Source organism: Bolinopsis microptera, chromosome 10 (assembly GCF_026151205.1).
Source record: "Bolinopsis microptera isolate Bmic1 chromosome 10, MBARI_Bmic_1.0, whole genome shotgun sequence".
Classification (NCBI taxonomy): Eukaryota; Metazoa; Ctenophora; class Tentaculata; order Lobata; family Bolinopsidae; genus Bolinopsis; species Bolinopsis microptera.
In genome coordinates, this window is record NC_087081.1 from 2,353,369 (window position 1) to 2,377,060 (window position 23,692).

The window sequence follows — 23,692 nt, forward strand, 5'->3', positions numbered from 1 at the left end:
TTATATCACTCGGAAACTCTATTAATAGATTAAATATGCAGCACATCAAAATAATCAAGCCTAGTACAGTTTCGCAGTTTGTAAACCGTGACTTGCAAATGGTGGATTTTACTTTTTATGATACGACATGGATACAAATAAATGAAACAACGCCTAGTAAATAAATTAAAGCAGAAGCTCAATTTACACAAATACAATAATATGTAATCTTGTAAAAACAGTCAGCCACTGCCAGGCGGATGGACGTGCCTTACGTGTACGTTTAACCAAGGTGGTAGGATCTCTTTCATTCTTAGTTAAATAACTTAGTGATTATAATTACGTGAATAAACATGTTACTTCTAAACTGAGAATCATGCACACAGTGTCAATGCAAGACAAAGGACAAAGGGCAACTATCACTTACGGGTCAATGCGTGACTTTTACTTATTCACTTATTAGTTGCAGTACCCGTGAAATTTAATCTTTAATTTAATCTGACCGTACCCTCGTGCCCCCCCCCCCCCGCTTCCTACACCCCTGCTCGTGCCTCTTGTACACGTTAACGCAGATTCAAAAATATAGACAGTAAGAACGGTACGTGATCTTACCAGTTTGATTATTAGTTTGATTATGTCGTAAAGTATAGGTCAGGGTAACTAAATCTAAACAGTACGAATCATGTAATCAAGTGGAATGTGTTCTGTCTAATCGAGAATAAGAAATAAACACTCAAAAAGTTACAAATTGGTTAAACGAAACAACAGCTAACTATAAGGGGCTCTCAAGGAGACAAACTAAGTTCAGATAATACACGTACACAAGGTCTAACCCATCTAGCTTTACATGATTACATCATCACACTGATTCGATATTTATATCCTGCAATTCACTTCCGTAAGGTTACTCCAGCGTAACGTAACCAATGGTTACTAACCATTATCATCCATTATGTCCGATATTATCGGTATATCTCGTGCCGGGCTTATCACAAAATGTAATCATGTAACTGATAAGATAATTGAAAATCAATTAATTAGTCAATGTTCTGGAACTCAACAAATCAAATAGTTAAAATCAAATGCTCCTTATATGGGCATCACGTGGATTGTCTTATTTTACTTCCAGGTTAGTTCCCGCCATCTGGTTGAAGAGTTTTACACTGTCGTTTAGTAATGTGTTGTTAACTGGCTCATCTGTTAAAACTATCTCTGACACCTGAATAGTGAGTAAGAGTTAGATTTATTATTTTATGTCGATTAAAATAATTGATTGTTGTCTTTTTTTTCATTCCAATTATTTAATTTATCACAGATACGGAGGCAAAGCAAGCCAGTTCTTCTAAAGTTCTAAAATCAAATCTGTACAGCGAGTGTCAAACGGCCTTCTTGCGTATTAAAAGCTCATTATTTTAATTTTAATTTACTTATGATCAGCTCTGATACCTAACGAGACATATTCATGTTCGACATAATTCCGGTGACCAAAATAATTTGGGAACGAAAATATGGGAATTTTTTCCGAAAAACGCCAAATTTCGTACCCCAAATTAAATCATGGTAATGTAGTTTGAAGAGCGTTTCTCTTGTAGCGAATATGGGGATTTTTTCATCAGCTCCTTATTTTACAAAAATGAAACCCAATATTTGATAAGGGTACAAAGATCTTCTCTGATCAGCTGTTTTATCTTGTAAACAATTCCTCCGGAGCCTTTAAAACTTAGCCTCAACTTAACTTCTAATCCTCTAGACGGTATAGGAGACCGACGCGATGGTGTCTGTTAAATGACGGTGACCTAAATTTTGGTGATTTTTTCGAAAAACCACTTTCGTACCATTTAAATATGTCTCGTAAGGTAAACAATTGAAAACCAGCAAAATGACAGCCAGCAGCAAATGATTAGGTAATACAGGTTGGGCCATAATTAACACAATGTCAACAAGACCAGATAGCTGATAACATGCTATAATTGGCCAAGAAACGCTACGTCACTTTTGGACCAACACATCACATTAAATCATAGCTCAATATCAAGTCACCTCACGCTTTTCCACGTATAAGCCCTGAAATCAATCACACATTTAGTGAAAATGTGTGTGAAAATTTAACAATACACACATTCACACTAATAATAATCACACATTTACTCTAAGTAACATTCAAATACACAAGAAACATGCAGTGTATGTATGTATGTATGTTAGTAAGGGCAATTACTCAAACCGATCTTCCAGCCGAAAAAAGATTCTCATGTTTTAGTCTAAAAAGTTTGCACTACCATAACCCCAGCCGCTCTCCTATACTGTATATACGCTAGTGGAACAACTAACAAGATAAGATAACATAAATAGAAGATAAGAATTTCCAAACTCACGTTCTTATCACGTGACAGTAGCGCTAGTTTCTGTCTAAGAAGAAGGTCAGTGTGAGAAGATAAAGCTATGTGTGGGGACAGGGTTTCTTGGAACACTGTTCTCAATGTCTTCTTGTTGGCTGAGAACGCTCCGTTCAGCGGTGCTTCTGGGTGGTGTTAACTGTTAAGTGTTAGGTGAATTTAGTGACAAAAATCTCAATAATATTGTAAAACTTGTAACTATTTGATAGTTTTCATATTTTTTACCGTGCGTCAAATGACTAAATACCATACTATGCTATGATCTTATTGAATAATCTTCAAAGCAACATCTAAACTCTGAATATTCGGAACATTTCGAAATATTCCGGAATATTTCTCACCTACACCCCTCTGTAAAGACAATGCTTTTATCTTTTCAGTGATTGCTTTACCACCGTAGTTAGCGCTGTAGCCACACTTCAGTAGCCGGTCTATGGGGTCCTTCTTCCTCGGTTCCGGTTCTAGTTTCTTCTAAACATGAGTTGTTATCATCAGTCATATTTTTACAGAAGTTTTTCAATAGAAATCAGGCTCAACCAACAGTATCAAGCTAATATTTCAGACGAAATTTACATAGCAACAGACGACTTTCCACGTTCCAATAAAATTGTAATAGTCACCCGAAAAAATTCCAAAACAGAAATCTGTACATTCTAAACAAAACCCAAAATTCCAGAGTTCCAGCTCAGGCTGAGGGCCTGTCGTGATATCATGGATCGCTTAGGTTCCACCAGGATCTGGTAGTCCTCATAATTCTACGGCCTCTATGTATCGTCATCTCGCACAATTCTTTAAGAATCTTGTGAATTTGGCATGTGAAAATTTGCAGCCTTCCAGACATTGATTGAGTCAACGAGGTGTTGTACATCACCTCAAGATCGGGTGACAGGAGGTTGCTTGACTATGACGTCACCTTGTTCTCCGTTTCCCGCTCATTGGACCAGGTGAGCTTGCATGCTTGTGAATGTGGGTGTGTTTCTATAGGGGGTCATACCTAATTACCCCCTATAGAAACCGAAACTTATTTTTTGGCAGAAAGATAGAAATTTACCAAAGTATCGACATTGCTATAAACTTATTTTGATGACCATCCCTGACCTAAAATTGCATGAGAAATCGATTAAACTTGGTTTCAGAACTCAAAAATGCTTCCTTATGCCTTAAAATCCATGTTTCATCGATACAATCAACATTATGATCCTGTTGATTAATTAGTAACAGGTAACAAATACGTAAAATAAGTTTATAGCAATGTCGAATGTCGATACTTTGGTAAATTTCTAGCTTCTGCCTGAAAATAAATTTTCGGTTTTTATAGGGGGTAATTAGGTATAAACTACAGTACAGCTGTACTTACACCCACATTCACAAGCATGCAAGCTCACCTGGTCCAATGAGCGGGAAACGGAGAACAAGGTGACGTCATAGTCACGTGACCTCAGGCTCATAAGTCATAATGACGTGACCTCAGACCCAATCAATTGGGTTCTGGCCTGGTCAGCCCCCTGTCACCCGATCTTGAGGTGACGTACGACACCTCGTTGACTCAATTAATGTCTGGAAGGCTGCACATTTTCACAAGCCAAATTCACAAGATTCTCAAAGAGTTGTGCGAGATGACGATACATGGAGGCCGCAGAATTATGAGGACTACCAGATCCTGGTGGAACCTAAGCGATCCATGATATCACGAGCTCAGCATACCTCAGGTTTCAATAAATCAAGAGCGCTGAAATCAACACTATCCAGGTTGGCGGTGTAGCGCTTGCTGCGCATTTCACGCTCCAACTCTTTGTAGATCTCTATGATTCCAGCATCTTCCTCTAACATAGCTAACTCCTCGTCTGAGATTGGGTCATAATCTTCATCTTCATCTCTCTGGAATGTCAATAAATATGTCATCTTATTGCAATTGCATTGTACTGAAATGGCAAAATTTCTATCTTAACATTAACATCAAAATACATATCTAACGTTTGGTCAGAATTCGATTAGCTTATAAACGAAAACCGACGACAAAAGGTTGGTCAATCATGTTTTAATATAATGTGTTAGAAATATTAAACTATATGTTAATATAATTGTTAAATAACTTACCCTGCCTTTTCTTTTGTTCGAATCTATAGACGAAGACCTCTTTCCTGAGACCCTTTCTGGATCCTCTCTTGGCTTCCTTCTGAAAACACAATGTTCGCTATTAAATGGTGATTATCAAGGCATATCTCAAAATTCCAATGCGTCTCAGAAATTCAAACAATTTGAAATCAACGTTTTACTGGACTTCTCTTTTTATCTCAAGGATTGAAAATTAACCTGTTATCCTCATCGCCACGCCTGGGTCTGGTTTGCTCGGGATCTCTTCTCTGGTTGGCGAATGATTTCTGGTAGTCATTCCTTGATCCGCGCGAATTGTCCTCTTCCGCACGTGGGCGCCGTGTGACGTTATCGTCATCTACCCGTCCACGGTCATCTCGCCTATTGTCGTGGTCTGAAAGTATTTATTTTGTCAATTTGCTGTTCCCAACAGATGTAACGAGTTTCAAGTAATCTGGTGCCAGTAATCTGGTGCCAGTAATCTGGTGCAATGTTAAAGTAACATCTGAAATCAGGGAATTTATAAATTAAATACAGACTCGTATATGGACACGTTCATTTGAGTTTGAGGATATTGGTAAATATAAGTGACGCTACTAAAAGGCACAGTGTAGTTGACTTTGTCACACTATGAAATTACTTAAACCCTTGATGGTTAGGATAATCGTCTCATCCTCTAGGCTAACTTTGTCACATAACGATATCTTAATCAGGTGATAAGATATCGCTTAAATACGGCCGGCACGGAAATGGTTACATTGTCACACTATAAACATGTGACGGAGTAAATATGGACCCCTTGCTGCCGTTTTTGACCAAATTTTTGAGTTTCCAGTTGATTGGATGGGTACATATGACCATTACCTACATATTTGACGACTTTTTTCGTTAGATGGTGCATTCAGGTTTACTCTGTCACACATAAAAGAAAATATGTGATGAATGTTTAGGGCACCCTGATAAGCAATGTTGAGTAGTGTAAGTTTATTTGATGGCCTGGAAGTGCTGGGAATTGTTATTATATCATATAGTCGTAAGGAATTAAAACACAGAAGGCACAACCAAGCTTACTTTGTCACATAATCTTGATGATATCTGAACATGTGTGAAATTGAACAATTAATGATATACCAGCTTAAACCCCTTATATTATACGTACTATGGATCAAACAACACTGCTAGTACCATGCACCAGTCACATAAATCATTATCAGGTGGTAATATGATAACAGTGTCACAATTAAACTACCGCTACATGGTCAAAAATAGGGTAATTTCGTCACACAAAATTATTATAACTCTGTTAGCTCCTTGCTGGCAAAATAACTAGTTTATCGAAATTTGTTTGATGATAAAGTTACATAGTTATCTAATAGAGGTATAGTTCTTCAAAATAAGGGCAAGACATGTTTACTTTGTCACATCAGTTATTATAAGAGTTAGGTAATCGTCATCAGATTAAAAGATATTTTTCGTAGTTTGGATCGATTAATACTTTAACCCATTAGGGAATAGGGACGATAGGGTCGTTTTATGACCCACCTTTTCTAGACGAAAAACCAAATTACTAAACGCTATAACGAATCTATAGCATATATACTCAAAATTTATTGGGCTTCATTATATGTAGCCCAATAAATTTTGAGCATATATGCTATAGATTCGTTATAGCGTTTAGTAATTTGGTTTTTCGTCTAGAAAAGGTGGGTTATAAAAACGACCCTATCGTCCTGTAATAAATCCTATGCCAAATATAACACACTATCGTGATACTGTTGGGGCAGGGAAAGTTAATTTTGTCACATTTTCAATGTCTTTGACAAATTAATCTAAATTTTTAAAATTGAGCTCTTATGTTCTGGACAATATTCTTCCAATCGTTTCTGAAAGAATGTTGAATTCTAATAGAGTTATAGATCTTCAAAATAGGGGCAAGACATGTTTACTTTGTCACATCAGTTATTATAAAAGTTAGGTAATCGTCATCACATTAACATATATTTTTTGTAGTTTGGATTGATTTATATAGGTAATAAAGCAGCCTATGCTAATTTTTACACATTATCTTGAAATTGTTGGGGCATGAAAAGTTAATTTTGTCACATTTTTAGTGAATTTGACAAATTTAACCTAAAATTGTTAAACTTAAGCTCTGATGGTCCGGACAATATTCTAATAGAGGTATAGAATATAGATCTTCAAAATAGGGGCAAGACATGTTTACTTTGTCACATCAGTTATTATAAGAGTTATTATAAGAGACTATTTCATTCTATAATCATTGTTTTTAATCTATTTACGATTTCGTATAATTTTTTGTGACAATGTAAACATCAACTGATCTTAAATTGCATCAACTATATTGTCATCATATAAAATTTTCCCGCCTTTCAAACCAAAATCAGATATAAATAATTCGCTCAAAATTTTAAATTTCATATATTGTGACAGAATTAACCTCATTTCAATTTCCCAATAACCGAGTGCCTGTATTAGCTAATTATTCAAAACAACACATTTTAGGGCTATGATCGGTAGAGCAACCATCAAATAATGAGTTGAAAGGTTTTTTTAGGACACCTCACAGTAGAATAGAGGTATGGTATCATGAGTGTGACAAAGTTACCCACATATTGCCTTGTAACCGTTCGATCCGTGCCCATTAACCAATGTTGTATCATAATTGTTAGATTGACCTAATTTACTATATTTCAGACCAAGGAATGATAATTAGACAACTGCAGTTAACTAAGTCACACAAAATGTGACATTTGAAACATTATGGTGCCTAACAACAATAGATTTTCTTTCTGAGCGGTGCATATGGGAGTATGGGTTACGTGGCTAATGTTCAGAACTTCTGAACGTGAAAGGTTAATAGATGTCAAAATTAAGCCACTATCGTCAAAAACGCTATTATTTTTGTTTACCAATATCCTCAAACTCAAATGAACGTGTCCATATATACGAGTTGTCATCTTAAATGTTGTCATCTTAAATGTTGTTTTGCTGTGATAACTTGATAAGAAAATATAAAAACAAAAGATATCACAAGTTAAAATGTGAAAATTGGCAAACAAAGCGATCTATTAGTTTTATAGTTTATACCTCTATCACGTCTGCCCCTGTCATCGTCCTCGTGTCTTCTATCATCCCTTCTTTCATCCCTTCTATCCTCCCTTCTGTCATCCCTTCTGTCATCCCTTCTGTCATCTCTTCTAGACTCATCTCTTCTGGACTCATCTCTTCTAGACTCATCTCTTCTAGACTCATCTCTCCTCTCATCTCGTCTTTCATTCAAGGATCTCTCTCGTTTCACCTCATCTCGACGGGACTTTGAATCTTTGTACCCAGGATAGCTGACTAGAGTCTCCTCCTCGCGGCGTCGTGACGAGCTTCGTCTTTGAGGTTTATCTTTCAAGAATCTACTTGGAATGAAGCCCACATCTGGATTTGCTGATTTCGCCTCTTGCTTTATTTCACTCTTATGTTCAGTTTCTGTGATGATTGTTACATGAATATAATAAATTCTATGAAAAGCATTAATAAAATTGACTTCAATAGCTAATAAAAGAAAAATGTTCATAGATTAAAATATCTTATAATGCTTTAACTTGAGGTCAACAATTATGCCCCTTAATAGGCAGTAAATTAATATAAAAAATAGAAGGTGAAAGAAAACCTGGGATACCTGAAGATATAGAGGTATGACTGCTATCACTGGAAGATGATCTCTTTCTCTTTCGAGCGCTCTCACCCTTGCCTTTTCGTGAGGAACTGTACTTTTTGTGTACAACTATCGCTTTTAAATCTTCCTCTGTTGGCATGGTCCTATACTGTAGTCTATTGTAGATAAATCCTGTCAATTTCATGTAATAAATGCTATACAGTGTACATTCAACTAAGAAATGTTTTCTTGAAAAATTTGTTGTTTTCTTGAAGAGATCAGATTTCGATTACATTTTTGTGTCCAGTGCAACATTTTTCAATTCACAATGAGAGATGCAAGAATGGACAGTATTAGTAGAAAATAACCTTAATTTGATGCTTTTTTAGACATTTCATATTATTATCAAGGAAACATGATATAAAGATAATACAAGACTAAAACATCATGAAAAGACGTCATGATCTTCATCATTAAATTAAATGGGAAAATAACCAAATAGTAACACAAACAGTAATAAATTTATCATAAACTAGATTTTATTTCAATTTTCCATAAAATACTCAACTATCCATTTACTTCTCACAGTTATGTTATATTAGCCAGAGTTTTTTTTTTTCAAAATATTTTACATGCTAAATTATCATTGCCAGCAGAAGGACTTTAAATCTTATCCCCTCCCATCGTTTATAATATGAGACAATACACAACTTCTCATTGCACAAGTACATTTTTGTTTCAATTGGAGGTGTTAAATCGGAAACTAATTTGGAAATTTATCAAAAGTTTCTACAAGTTCTAAAAAACTCAAAGATTCAAATAAATTTAAATTATGTTATTTTCCAAAAGGATATAATTAGGGAACCCTGCATTACTTCTGAGCTTTCTTGCAAAACCCCAAACAAACACCAGATAAAAGCTAATAACACACAAATCAGTATGAAATAATACCTAGTTGTAAATAAATTCCAGGATAACTATGATAGTATAATACAAATTTACAGTTGAAGGAAGTGAGCATGAATACCAAAATCTCATATCACCAATCATCGTCCAGCTAACAATTTACATTCCGTGAAGGGTTTAGCCTGCAACTGGAGGAAAGTCGTGTTATAATGGCAACATTTGGTAAGCTTCAAACTAGATAATTCGAAAACCAAGGTACGTAGAATTGCGAGAAAGATGCTGAGCTACAGTCATATGGGACACAGTCATATATGGGACAGTCATATGGGACACAGTCATATGAAAACAAAGGCAGGAGAAAAGGGGGCAACTGAAAGAAGGTAAAAAGACTGGAAAGCAAGATTTTCAAAATTATAATCCTTTCACTGCCATTGATGTTTTAATATTCTAAGCAGTTCCTGTTGTGTTACAGAGTACCGTCTATATATAATAAAGTTCTAATAATACAGACACATTTGGACATATATTATTATGACAACAAAGGTGGACCTAACTTTTATGAACTCTAATTATAGATCTATTTACAGATCTCAATATTGAGCTCACTCCCACCACGACAACTAAATCTAAAACCTATTTCAAAAATTTTAAATGACAGCTTTTCCTTATTTTAGTAATATTGTTATAGGTAGCCCAGATTTTCAAATCAATCTGGAGATGCGTGGCAATTTCTATCATCATTTCCTATCTTCACTCTTCAGCAGGAGAATTAAACAAATAATGCAGGTGTCAAAACTGTTCACCCAAATTCAATGTCATCAGGGTCTTCTTCGAGACAATTTATGGGAGAAGGAGATCTGTACATGTGACTGCCTCTTTGAAGAGGTACCTGAAGATATAGAAATAAAACTGTGTTTGCCAATAAATTATAAATAAATTGGATAACCCTACACCACAATTAAATAATAGTCATGGTATTGGGATGCACATAATTAGAATATGAAATAATATCTGTGAAACAGTTACATACCAAATGTTCCTGATGGCCAACTCTGCTTATGTGTTGTTCTTGGAGACGTAGTTGAAGATTTAATTCATCTACATGATCTTGTAATGCTAAGTTTTGAGATAACAAACTTTGCTCTCCATTTTGGCTCTTGTCTCCGATGACTGAAATTTTTATCTTTAGAAGACAGAGACCCAGCTCCAGAAATTTTAGATGATTATTACATGCAACATGAACATCTGTTAAATGAAGTCAAGAAAACAACAAATTTCAAGAAAACAGTTTCAAATAACTTTCAAACAAACACTTTTATAAACGTTCTAAGTTCAGCTCTTTTTATTATTTTGGTTGATATTAGGATCACAAAGATAGTGAAACAAATTTTAGTGAAACAAATTTAAAATTTTATCCTTTATTTTACAATCATAATATAATAGTATTTATAAGCCTCCGTTTTGAAAGTTTTAAATTTTAATATATTCACATTTCTATTTAAAATTCAATTTTATGTATAAGTCAATAACTGGCTGCCAAAGCCGCGCAATTATGAAAACAGGATTAACTTGTTTATAGTTATACGACAAATAGAAATAAATTTAAAACTATCCGTTTTTTTAAATAAATTATAGTCTTAAACCTAAATCCAAAGCCAGCTTTGTAATATTTACTAGATTAGATCATAATATATCGTCAATTCTAAATATTTACAGTGCAACATTTCATTAATCTATAAACAAGCGTACTCCAGCCCCTACACGCATCCATTCTAATGCGGCGCGGCTCAAGCCGCGCATGCACGTATTATTTTATATTTTTTGCTTTCTGATAAATATCGTGTCAATGTGTACGAATAAATGTTCATGTTTTGTGTAAACCGAATCCAGTTGAGATTAGTGACAAGGATAAGGACCCAAGTGCCTGTACGGCTTTTTCGGACCCCTGTGGACCACTACTCTTGAAATTGCTCTACAACTATTGAACATTTATAACTGTTATATAATATATAATAATCCAGTATAGTATAATGATTAACTTTAAGATAGTATACAATACAGTTTCAGTAGTTGACCCATACAGTTAAGTCCGTCATAACTCACAATCGTTTAATCATTTGTCAATTGTCAAAGTTGTTGTGTGTTTATTTGCTGAGATAGCAGTAAGATAAGTCTTATGTAGTAAATTGGTATTGAGAGAGAAAACCAATTCCAATCAAGCACACAATATCTATTAAGTAACTGGATCAGCTATTGTCAGAATCAAAGACAGACTTAAGCCAACTTGGGGGGGGTCCAACTACAAAAAATACGAATACGAATTTCAAATTTTAGGGGTGCGTTCGTATTTTTTCGTATTTTTTCGTATTTTTTACCAACATTTTTTTACTCTAGAAATAACTAAATATCCCAGAGAAATGGATCTATAAATTCATTGGTATTCTCCGTTGTATCTTCGTATATTACACTGTATGACATCAGAGAAGATAAATAAGAGGCAGCAAAACTGGTGAACAAATGAAAATACAATACTACGATTACCTACTAATTAATAATTGGAGTTTAGCTGCTTGTCAATCTCACGTAAGCGTAAATGTCAAAATCACTGGGATATTATCACAATTCAGATATCATGATGTATTAATTGTGATTTATAAAGGTCTTTGAATGCTTCATCACAGAATATTATTGCCAAATACGTCTGGTAAGTTGGGTTCCTAAAACGAAATTTAATCAGCTTCGGTTGAACCCATTATATATTATAATAGTTTAGCTCTTTCTAGTCCCCTGCTACACGGCATGTAAACAGGGATTGGCTAGTTAGAGGCGGTCCGTGTAGGCCTTACACTGTGCTTTCAGCAATACTCATAATATATAGACTATATATGGCACATTCATATTAATATTCTATCAGATCTTTCTGAGGTTTCTAGGCGATATAGGTAGCTATTTCTGTACTTAAATATGACAAGAAATCGATTGGTGGTGGTCCCAGAACCCCAAAATGGTTTCTTGTTCTAAACAAGAATCGTTTCGTCCGAAAAACAACACACTGTCGTATCAACTCTTGTTTGACAGAAACATCCACCCGGTCCACAATTGAAAGAGGTACGGTTGGTAATAACAATCGTAAAAAATAGCGAACGCTTTAGTAACTTTTGATTTAAATTGTCTCCACAATTTGTAACAGGCTATCTGCAGAAATGGGTAGCACGGTTAATGACCATGGTCCTTTCTCAAACTTCCAATCCTCAGTTAGATACAAAGAATAGTCTACACAATTTTTAATAACATTAAAAGGGATGAAAATCACTTTATTTATCAAAATCTTTATTCATCATGTAACAACTTTTCCATAGTACTGGAGAGTAAAACTCTCTTAAACAAAATAATTCTCGAGCACATTTTGAGGCAGTAACAGTAACATGTCAATATGTTACAGACTCAAATGCGTTTAAAAACATTTTAGTAACAATAAATTGTGTAAACTGATGAGGAGGAGGAGGAGGACTGATGAAGAGGAGCACTGAGGAGGAGGAGGAGGAGAAGGAGGAAGAGGACTGGGGAAGACTGACGAGGAGGAGAAGGACCGAGGAGGACTGAGGAGGAGGAGGAGGACTGAGGAGGAGGAGGACTGAAGAGGAGAGGGAGGACTGTCGGACTGAGGAAGAGGAGCAGGATTGGTGAGGAGGAGGAGGAGGAAGAGGAGGACTGAGGAGGAGGACTGATTAGGAGGAGAAGGAAGAGGAGAAGGAGGAGGATGAGGAGGAGGACTGAGGAGGAGGAGGACTGAGGAGGAGGACTGAAAAGGAGAGGGAGGACTGAGGAAGAGGAGCAGGATTGGTGAGGAGGAGGAGGAAGAGGAAGACGAGAAGGAGGAGAAGGAAGAGGACTGAGGACGGGGAGTAGGAGGAGGATGACTAAGGACGAGGAGGACTGAGGAGGAGGACGAGAGCGAGGATGAGGAGGAAGACTGAGGAGGAGGACTGATAAGAAGGAGAAGGACGAGGACTGAGGAGGAGGACTGAGGATGAGGAGGATGAGAAGGAGGACTGGGGGAGGACTGAGGAAGAGGAGGACTTGGGGAGGACTGAGGAGGAGGAGGACTGGGGGAGGATTGAGGAGGATGATGAGGAGGAGGACTGAGGATGAGGAGGAGGAGAAGGAGGACTGGGGGAGGACTGATGAGGAGGAGGACTGGGGGAGGACTGAGGAGGAGGAGGACTTAGCAGTAGGAGGAGAAGGAGGAGAATGAGGAGGAGGAGACTGATGAGGAGGAGGAGGAGGACTGAGGAGGAAGACCGAGGAGGATGAGGATGAGGACTAAGGACGAGGACTAGGAGGATGAGGACAAGGGCTAATGAAGAGGAGGAGGACGACTGAGGAGGAGGACTGATTAGGAGGAGAAGGAGGAGGACGAGGATGAGAAGGAGGACTGAGGAGGAGGAGGATAAGGAGGAGAATGAGGAGGAGGATGAGGAGGACTGAGGAGGAGGATAAGGAGGAGAATGAGGAGGAGGAGGATGACTCAAGAGGAGGACTCAGGAGGTGGAGGAGGATGAGGAGGAGGACTCAGGAGGAGGACTGATGAGGAGGAGGACTCCAGAGGAGGAGGACTCAGGAGGAGGAGGAGGAGGAAGAGGACTGAGGACGGGGAGGAGGAGGAGGACTGAGGACGGGGAGGAGGAGGAGGACTGAGGACGGGGAGGAGGAGGAGGACTAAGAGGACGCGAGGACTAAGGAGGACTGAGGAGGAGGACGAGAGCGAGAGCGAGGACGAGGACTGAGGAGGAGGACTGATAAGAAAGTAAGAAGGAGAAGGAGGAGGAGGAGGACTCAGGAGGAGGACTCAGGAGGTGGAGGAGGAGGAGGAGGAGGACTGATGAGGAGGAGGAGGAGGAGGACTGGGGTAGGACCGAGGAGGATGATGAGGAGGAGGACTGAGGATGAAGTTATGAAGAGGAGGAGAAGGAGGCTTGAGGAGGACTGATGAGGAGGAGAACTGAGGGAGGACTGAGGAGGAGGAGGACTTAGGAGTAGGAGGAGAAGGAGGAAAAGGAGGAGAAGGAGGAGGAGGACTGAAGAGGAGGACTTAGGAGTAGGAGGAGAAGGAGGAGAAGGAGAACTGATGAGGAGGAGGAGGACTGACGAGGAGGAGAAGGACTGAGGAGGAAGAGGAGGATGAGGAGGAGGAGGAGGAGGACTGACGAGTAGGATGAGGACTGGGGACTGAGGAGGAGGAGGTCTGAGGAGGAAGAGGATGAGGACTGAGGAAGAGGACTGAGGAGGATGAGGAGGAGGAGGAGTGAGGAGTAGGACAGAGGAGGAGGAGGAGGACTAAGGAGGAGGATGAGGAGGAGGAGTACTGACGCGGAGGAGTACTGACGCGGAGGAGGACTGGGGGAGGACTGAGGAAGAGGAGGACTTAGGAGTAGGAGGAGAAGGAGGAGAAGGAGGAGAAGGAGGAGGAGGACTGAGGAGGAGGAGGATATCTTAGGAGTAGGAGGAGAAGGAGGAGAAGGAGAAGGAGGACTGATGAGGAGGAGGAGGAAGACTGACGAGGAGGAGAAGGACTGAGGAGGAGGAGGAGGAGGATGAGGAGGAGGAGGAGGAGGACTGACGAGTAGGATGAGGACTGGGGACTGAGGAGGAGGAGGAGGTCTGAGGAGGAAGAGGATGAGGACTGAGGAAGTGGACTGAGGAGGATGAGAAGAATGAGAAGGAGAAGGAGGACTGATGAGTGATGAGGAGGAGGAGGACTGACGAGGAGGAGAAGGACTGAGGAGGAGGATGAGGAGGATGAGGAGGACTGACGAGTAGGATGAGGACTGGGGACTGAGGAGGAGGAGGAGGTCTGAGGAGGAAGAGGATGAGGACTGAGGAAGAGGACTGAGGAGGATGAGGAGAATGAGGAGGAGGAGGAGGACTAAGGAGGAGGATGAGGAGGCTGAGGAGGAGGAGTACTGATGAGGAGGAGAAGGAGGAGGAGGACTGCACAATTTCTTTCGGGAACACATAATTACTCGAAATAGCTTGAGCAATTATAGAAATGGAAACAGTCAAAATAAATTGTGGAGTTTGGAGCGTGTATAAACATCGACATAAACATAAAGTTGCCACGAAATTTTGCAATTACTATAGTAACACGTCACGTGTTTAATGAGAGCCAATCATATTGCGCTGCGTCGTACAGGGGGGCTGAGGATAAGTGATCTATACTGCATTCCTGGGCCGTGGGATTATTAAAATGTAATGTCAGTGACGTTGAATAATAGGGGAATGGTGCTGATGTGTAGTGTGTATCGATAGATGTTGAAGAGTACCGGGCCTAAAACAGTAAAGTGAAATAACAAAATATAAACTAGCAGGTTTGAAACATGTACAGTATTATCATAAATTACAATAAACATTGTACAGATGGACTGATCACATTAATTCATATCATTCAGATTATATATTGGTTACTCGTTTATTGATAGGTAGTAGGTACAGTGTAAACTGTACTCTCTTATTAAAGATCTACAACAAGTTTATAGCTGTTCAATGATTATACATTATTCAGTTAAATGGACCAATTTCCAATAAAACATAAAATGGATCACAATATATCCCAAATTTTAATAAAAAAACGATAAAAAGGGAGCGAATTTCAAAATTTTGTGTGGGTTCATCGTTTTTGTTGTTGCACCCCCAGGTTTTGTGTATGATACATGATGGTTTACATATTATTTTAATGTTTCTTCACTGCTAAGTTGAGCTTAGATCTGATTAATTACGAAGATGTGTGATCTTCTATTTATCAAAATGACGATTTGTAAAAAATACGAAAAAATACGAATACGAATTTGAAATTTTAGGGGTGCGTTCGTATTTTTTGTAGTTGGACCCCCCCCCCCCCCCCCCCCCCCCCCCCCCCAACTTTATAAGAGAAAAGACACTCCAACAATCTATGCAATGAAACACATAAAAAATATGATTTTAAGGAATAAACAACATAGCTTACCATTAACACTTGTTTGAAAGCTTTGAGAGATATCATCATCACCATATGACTCAATCTCTACTTTGAGATTATGACAAGTCCAACTCTTCCGGGACAATTCGTCAAATAGCAACACTCCAGGTGATGATAATTCTATGAATAGAAGACTGTGAAAATCAGGTATTTTTACATATTATATAATACATATTATTAAACACTGCTATTACATCTATATCTCAATTTAATTTTCTTAGGTCAAGTTATACAGCAGATTCAAGTGAATCTAATCGAATATTGTTATACAGTATAGCATATAAAATATAATAAACATAAAGAACTCACTGTTTTCCTTCCCTTTGTGTTGTGACAAAAATTCAGGATGTTTCTTTATTGCTTCGTCAAGACATACAGTAATTTTCTTGTATACACAATATGGCATGTACATCAGCAGGAGATCATCGGCATCCATTGTTAAAATGCCAAAATAAAGGGCTCCTCGACCACTGGCTCATTTTCACATCTCCATAATAGATAACTATTCCATTTCCCTTCTGTAGTAACATTTTATTAATAATGTATTATCTAGGACACAGACACATATTGAAACCTACAATCTCTTGCAAGAGAGAACTCCAGCTCTCAAAATTGCTGCTGAGTGCTGATGGCTGAATATAAACAATGTTACTCTTCACTGTGGGTTGTGGTCGGAAAACCTCTGTAAGATATATATGGACACGTTCATTTGAGTTTGAGGATATTGGTAAATATAAGTGACCCTATTAAAAGGCACAGTGTAGTTGACTTTTTCACACTATGAAATTACTTAAACCCTTGATGGTTAGGATAATCGTCTCATCCTCCAGCCTAACTTTGTCACATAACGATATCTTAATCAGGTGATAAGATATCGCTTAAATACGGCCGGCACGGAAATGGTTACATTGTCACACTATAAACATGTGACGGAGTAAATATGGACCCCTTGCTGCCGTTCTTGACCAAATTTTTGAGTGTCCAGTTGATTGGATGGGTACATATGACCATTACCTACATATTTGACGACTTTTTTCGTTAGATGGTGCATCCAGGTTTACTCTGTCACACATTAAAGAAAATATGTGATGAATGTTTAGGGCACTCTGATAAGCAATGCTGAGTAGTGTAAGTTTATTTGATGGCCTGGAAGTGCTGGGAATTGTTATTATATCATATAGTCGTAAGGAATTAAAACACAGAAGGCACAACCAAGCTTACTTTGTCACATAATCTTGATGATATCTGAACATGTGTGAAATTGAACAAATAATGATGTACCAGCTTAAACCCCTTATATTATATGTACTATGGATCAAACAACACTGCTAGTACCATGCACCAGTCAAATAAATCATTATCAGGTGGTAATATGAGTATTGCTGAAAGTTAACAGTGTCACAATTAAACTACCGCTACATGGTCAAAAATATGGTAATTTTGTCACAAAAAATTATTATAACTCTGTTAGCTCCTTGCTGGCAAAATAACTAGTTTATCGAAATTTTTTTGATGATAAAGTTACATAGTATTCTAATAGAGGTATAGTTCTTCAAAATAGGGGCAAGACATGTTTACTTTGTCACATCAGTTATTATAAGAGTTAGGTAATCGTCATCAGATTAAAAGATATTTTTCGTAGTTTGGATCGATTAATACTTTAATATAACTGTAATAAATCCTATGCCAATTTTAACACACTATCTTGATACTGTTGGGGCAGGGAAAGTTAATTTTGTCACATTTTCAATGTCTTTGACAAATTAATCTAAATTTTTAAAATTGAGTTCTTATGTTCTGGACAATATTCTTCCAATCGTTTATGAAAGAATGTTGAATTCTAATAGAGTTATAGATCTTCAAAATAGGGGCAAGACATGTTTACTTTGTCACATCAGTTATTATAAGAGTTAGGTAATCGTCATCACATTAACATATATTTTTTTGTAGTTTGGATTGATTTATATAGGTAATAAAGCAGCCTATGCTAATTTTTACACACTATCTTGAAATTGTTGGGGCATGAAAAGTTAATTTAGTCACATTTTTAGTGACTTTGACAAATTTAACCTAAAATTGTTAAACTTAAGCTCTGATGTTCTGGACAATATTCTAATAGAGGTATAGAATATAGATCTTCAAAATAGGGGCAAGACATGTTTACTTTGTCACATCAGTTATTATAAGAGTTATTATAAGAGTTATTATAAGTGACTATTTCATTCTATAATCATTGTTTTTAATCTGTTTACGATTTCGTATAATTTTTTGTGACAATGTTAACATCAACTGATCTTAACTTGCATCAACTACATTGTCATCATATAAAATTTTCCCGCCTTTCAAACCAAAATCAGATATAAATAATTCGCCCAAAATTTTAAATTCCATATTATATTGTGACAGAATTAACCTCATTTCCCAATAACCGAGTGCCTGTATTAGCTAACTATTCAAAACAACATATTTTAGGGCTATGATTGGTGGAGCAACCATCAAATAATGAGTTGAAAGGGTTTTTAGGACACCTCACAGTAGAATAGAGGTATGGTATCATGAGTGTGACAACGTTACCCAAATATTGCCTTGTAACCGTTCGATCCGTGCCCATTAACCAATGTTGTATCATAATTGTTAGATTGACCTAATTTACTATATTTCAGACCAAGGAACGATAATTAGACAACTGCAGTTAACTAGGTCACACAAAATGTGACTTTTGAAACATTATAGTGCCTAACAACAATAGATATTCTTTCTGAGCGGTGCATATGGGAGTATGGGTTACGTGGCTAATGTTCAGAACTTCTGAACATGCTAGGTTAATAGATGTCAAAATTAAGCCACTATCGTCAAAAACGCTATTATTTTTGTTTACCAATATCCTCAAACTCAAATGAACGTGTCCATATATATAATAGAGCATTAGAGGTTTATTAAGGTCATATTTCACACTCAATAATTTATACAGAGTATACAATGTACATACGTACTCCGACACTCCTAATTTTAAAAGTATCTAATAAAAACATAAAAGAGGATCATGTTTTTTGTTTTTGTCCATTTTTGTCCATACGATTTTGTCAAAATAGGTATGAGGTACCGCATGGACAAAATGGATATAAATGGACAAAAATTATAACTTTTTATTTGGATTGTCTCTACAATTTGTAACAAACAATTTGAAAAAATAGTTAGAGATCTATGGTGGCCGAGGAGGGTCATTTTAAAAATAAAATAAAAAACCATACTAACGTGGCCGAGGAGGGTCATACGGCCGAGGAGGGTCATTTTTAAAAATGGCCCTGCTCGGCCATGGCCGAGCAGGGCCAAACAATATGACGCAAAAATGGCCCTCCTCGGCCATGGCCGAGGAGGGTCATTTTAAAAAATAAAATAAAAAACCATACTCATGTGGCCGAGGAGGGTCATTCGGCCGAGGAGGGTCATTTTTTAAAAATGGCCCTGCTCGGCCATGGTTGAGCAGAGCCAAACAATATGACGCAAAAATGGCCCTCCTCGGCCATGGCCGATTATTTGGATTGTCTCTACAATTTGTAACAAACAATTTGAAAAAATAGTTAGAGATCTATGGTGGCCGAGGAGGGTCATTTTAAAAATAAAATAAAAAACCATACTAACGTGGCCGAGGAGGGTCATACGGCCGAGGAGGGTCATTTTTAAAAATGGCCCTGCTCGGCCATGGCCGAGCAGGGCCAAACAATATGACGCAAAAATGGCCCTCCTCGGCCATGGCCGAGGAGGGTCATTTTAAAAAATAAAATAAAAAACCATACTCATGTGGCCGAGGAGGGTCATTCGGCCGAGGGGGGTCATTTTTTAAAAATGGCCCTGCTCGGCCATGGCCGAGCAGGGCCAAACAATATGACGCAAAAATGGCCCTCCTCGGCCATGGCCGAGCAGGGCCAAACAATGTGACGAAGAAATGGCCCTCCTCGGCCATGGCCGAGCAGAGCCAAAACGATATGACAGAAATGGCCGTCTGTGCCGCTAGCCATGGGGTGAGCGTCGTTCGCGTTGACGCTCTGTTCTGTTCGACGCTCTGTTCTGTTGGACCTATATATATATACTATGCAGCCCCCGGTCTACTCGGCCGAATACTCGAGAAATCGTGTGTTAGGCCTAGGGTTAAATGAAGAGCTGTCCATGATTAATACAGCAAAGCTTCGGACGAAGAAAATGTGGTATAACACCTCAACCGTCGCCGGCGTTAGATTAGATCCTTCGGTTTCCTGTAAGTGCTCAGTGCATGCTGGTTACTTACCTGGGGACCTCAGGCTATCATGTTCATAAACATATTCATAGAGATTAGGCGGAATGACAGGCTGAGCGCGGCCCAGTAAGCTGGTTACATGCCGTAACTATATAGCCATGGTTGTTCTTGTATCACGTGGTGACCCCCACTGTCGCTTCACTATAGTATCGTCTTCGACGATACAGGGGGAGCCGTGCACTTCATGCGCGGCGGGTCATACAACGTATGTAATTTTGAATTTACACATAAGCGCTGACCTTTGACCGGCGATAATTTCGGCTAGGAACAATATTTTTCCATGGGACCAAAAGCAGCTGATAGATATCACTCCCCTTTGATTCACGATGTCAATCCTTCCTAGCTCAGCGAGGTCCAGTGGTGCATCTCGCCTATCTGTGGTTGCGACACGAATTATTTGATGCGCGGTGCGGCCCAGTAGTGCATCACGCTACAACACTCCCGGCCTATTAATAACATTTATAAAGTCGATTTCGAGAGAATTTTGATGAAGACCCTCCCGATCCCCCCGGCCCCCTTAATATATAAAATATAATACAATTACATGTCACATAATTGGGTAGTTAAGTTGAATGAAACTTGTGCTACAAATTTGTACGCAGAACTGCGTACTGCTTAGTACTTTTATTTATGCTTGAGCGGTACTAATGTTCACGGAGGCTCACGCACGCAATCAATCACAAATAACGAACGCACGGTTTTTTGGAATCTCTCCATTATTTAATCGGATCGCAGTGTTCACGGCCTGTACTGCGCCAAAGACAGAAATATCCTTTAAATTATCTAAATTTAGGCTCTATAGTAATTAAGAAATGTGACATGTAATTATAAGATAACAATTATACGCAATGCAAACAATTCCACCCTGCTGCGCTGCAGCAGGGCCATCAAGTGAAATGACCACCCTTACGTTTTACTTTGAACAACCATGGCTATATAGTTACGGCATGTAACCAGCTTACTGGGCCGCGCTCAGCCTGTCATTCCGCCTAATCTCTATGAATATGTTTATGAACATGATAGCCTGAGGTCCCCAGGTAAGTAACCAGCATGCACTGAGCACTTACAGGAAACCGAAGGATCAAATCTAACGCCGGCGACGGTTGAGGTGTTATTGGTTATACCTCGGCCAAATGACCCTCCTCGGCCACGTGAGTATGGTTTTTTATTTTATTTTTAAAAAATGACCCTCCTCGGCCGAATGACCCTCCTCGGCCACGTGAGTATGGTTTTTTATTTTATTTTTTAAATGACCCTCCTCGGCCATGGCCGAGGAGGGCCATTTTTGCGTCATATTGTTTGGCCCTGCTCGGCCATGGCCGAGCAGGGCCATTTTTAAAAAATGACCCTCCTCGGCCGAATGACCTTCCTTGGCCACGTAAGTATGGTTTTTTATTTTATTTTTAAAATGACCCTCCTCGGCCACCATAGAGATCATTCACGATTAGCGACCATTTAGATACTCAATTAAAATAAAACAAATTTTTTTAAATAAAACAAAATTTTGTTTTGAACCCACAATAAATTTTGAATTCATATATAGTCCATTTCGGAGACGTGCAAAAGTTTTTATTGTAGGCATGGTTTGGGCAAGCGAATTAGTAAAAGCAGGGGGACGGGGTACAAATTGTTAAAATATTAATTACGTAAAAAATATTTGTACCACGTGGTGACCCCCACTGTCGCTTCACTATAGTGTAGAGTTTCTACGATACAGGGGAAGCCGCGCACTCGTGCGCAGCGGGTCATACAACGTATGACAAAAATATTAATTACGTAATATCGTTGACGACCCCTAAATCATTTTACAATCGACTGTCACGTAATTTAATTTTAAACCAATTTTCTAGCTGGCCGGCCCTTGAATGATTGTCAGAAATTTGAGTCCTCTAATCTGATCCCGACCCTAAAATAAAAACCCTTACCCAATATTTTGTATAAGCGCGTTGCACTACTAGTTGTAGCGCGATGCGTTACTGTGCCGCGCCGCGCACTCAATGAGGCTTCTCACAGCGACAGCTAGATCGGCGAAATGCGCTACTGTGCCGCGCCGAGCTGCCATGAATTGACATCGTCAATTAACACTACTAGCTGAGCTGGGCCGCGATGCGCATCAAATAATGTTTCACACAACCTTCTGCATTTTGCTTCACTAAATTGGCGAAATGCTTGTCATACGTTGTATAGCCCGCCGCGCACGAGTGCGCGGCTACCATGTATCGTAGAAACGCTAACTTAGTGAAACGACAATCGGAGTCACGACGTGATACAACGAAATGCATTACTGGACAGTGGGCCTCCGCGCCGAGCTGCGAAGCTGAAGGATGCAGATGCAATGAAGGATTGACATTGCATCGCGAATTAACCCAATCTTTAACAATTGAAAGCGCATACGCTAAAACTGGAGACACAGGAGGACTATAGTGCAAAGAAACTGCTGCCAAGTACTGCTGCTATTTTCTAACTTTGCACTATAGTCCTATTGTGGAAACCCTACCTGTCACCAAAATGTAACTAGTTCGAACGGAGAAATTAGGTTTCACGCAGGAATTAAGTCTCACCCAGGCCCGTGATATGTATACTATATTTGGAATACTTCGCCGCTTCGACGCGCCGCGCAAACTAGCATTCTTGCTTCGCATCGACAAAATCGTTCGCATCGACAAGATCGTTCGCATCGACAAGTAAAGATCGTTGACCATTGTTAATGGTCTGGCCCGATGCGCGCTACTTCGCAGCACTTGCCATCGAGAATTTACGGATGTTACTCGTCTAAATTTCTTCGAAGTAGCGCGCGCTGCTTTCTTCTCGATGGCACGAGCTACGAAGTAGCGCGCGCCGGGCCGGATCATTAACAATGGTCAAGATCGAGAAGTAAAGAAAGCGGTGCACTCCGTCAATAACATCCATTTTTTGGCTTTGCAGATAACAGATAAAAAATTACATTTTCTCTCATAACTTCAAAGGAAAACATTTTAGGGTGTTTTGTTGTTCATAACTTTAGGCAGTGCGCCATCGACCGTAAGACGCGCGCGCTGACCATTGAATGGTTTTTTAGCTCGTATTTCGGCCAGCACATTATTTCGGAAACAATCAAAAAGTTATAATACTTCCCATATAACAATTTTGTTGAAATTTGGTCAGCGTACGTAAACACTTATAAATCAAGAGGCTTGCATATAATGAACATATTGACACGGGTGCAGAGTTGAGTCTGTACGGAACCTAGTAGTTTCAGATCCTTGTTTAACTTGCCGTACAGCAAGGTCATCCACTACTTTAGCCCGGCGAGGCACATAACTTCCTCTACAACTCCATATCAAATGTTTCATATATACTAG

At 38.8% G+C, this 23,692-nt stretch overlaps 2 protein-coding genes and 1 long non-coding RNA gene across 4 annotated transcripts in view; 1 reads left to right on the forward strand and 2 right to left on the reverse strand.

Annotated features, from left to right (window-relative positions):
* Positions 1-23,692, forward strand: part of LOC134822048 (uncharacterized) — a 51,471-nt gene that overhangs the window by 15,034 nt on the left and 12,745 nt on the right. The gene's annotated exons all lie outside the window — the stretch shown is intronic.
* LOC134822050 (zinc finger CCCH domain-containing protein 13-like) lies at positions 726-8,308 on the reverse strand. Its single transcript, XM_063832890.1, has 9 exons — positions 8,161-8,308; positions 7,578-7,967; positions 4,689-4,863; positions 4,473-4,551; positions 4,080-4,253; positions 2,717-2,846; positions 2,355-2,500; positions 2,020-2,043; positions 726-1,198 (listed from the first exon to the last, which is right to left on the reverse strand). The coding sequence occupies exons 1-9, from the start codon at positions 8,294-8,296 to the stop codon at positions 1,094-1,096; spliced, it is 1,359 nt and encodes a 452-aa protein (XP_063688960.1). The 5' UTR covers positions 8,297-8,308; the 3' UTR covers positions 726-1,093.
* Positions 8,490-16,586, reverse strand: LOC134821878 (uncharacterized). Its single transcript, XR_010161071.1, has 4 exons — positions 16,367-16,586; positions 16,046-16,177; positions 10,073-10,212; positions 8,490-9,931 (listed from the first exon to the last, which is right to left on the reverse strand). It is a non-coding gene; the product is annotated as an uncharacterized LOC134821878 (long non-coding RNA).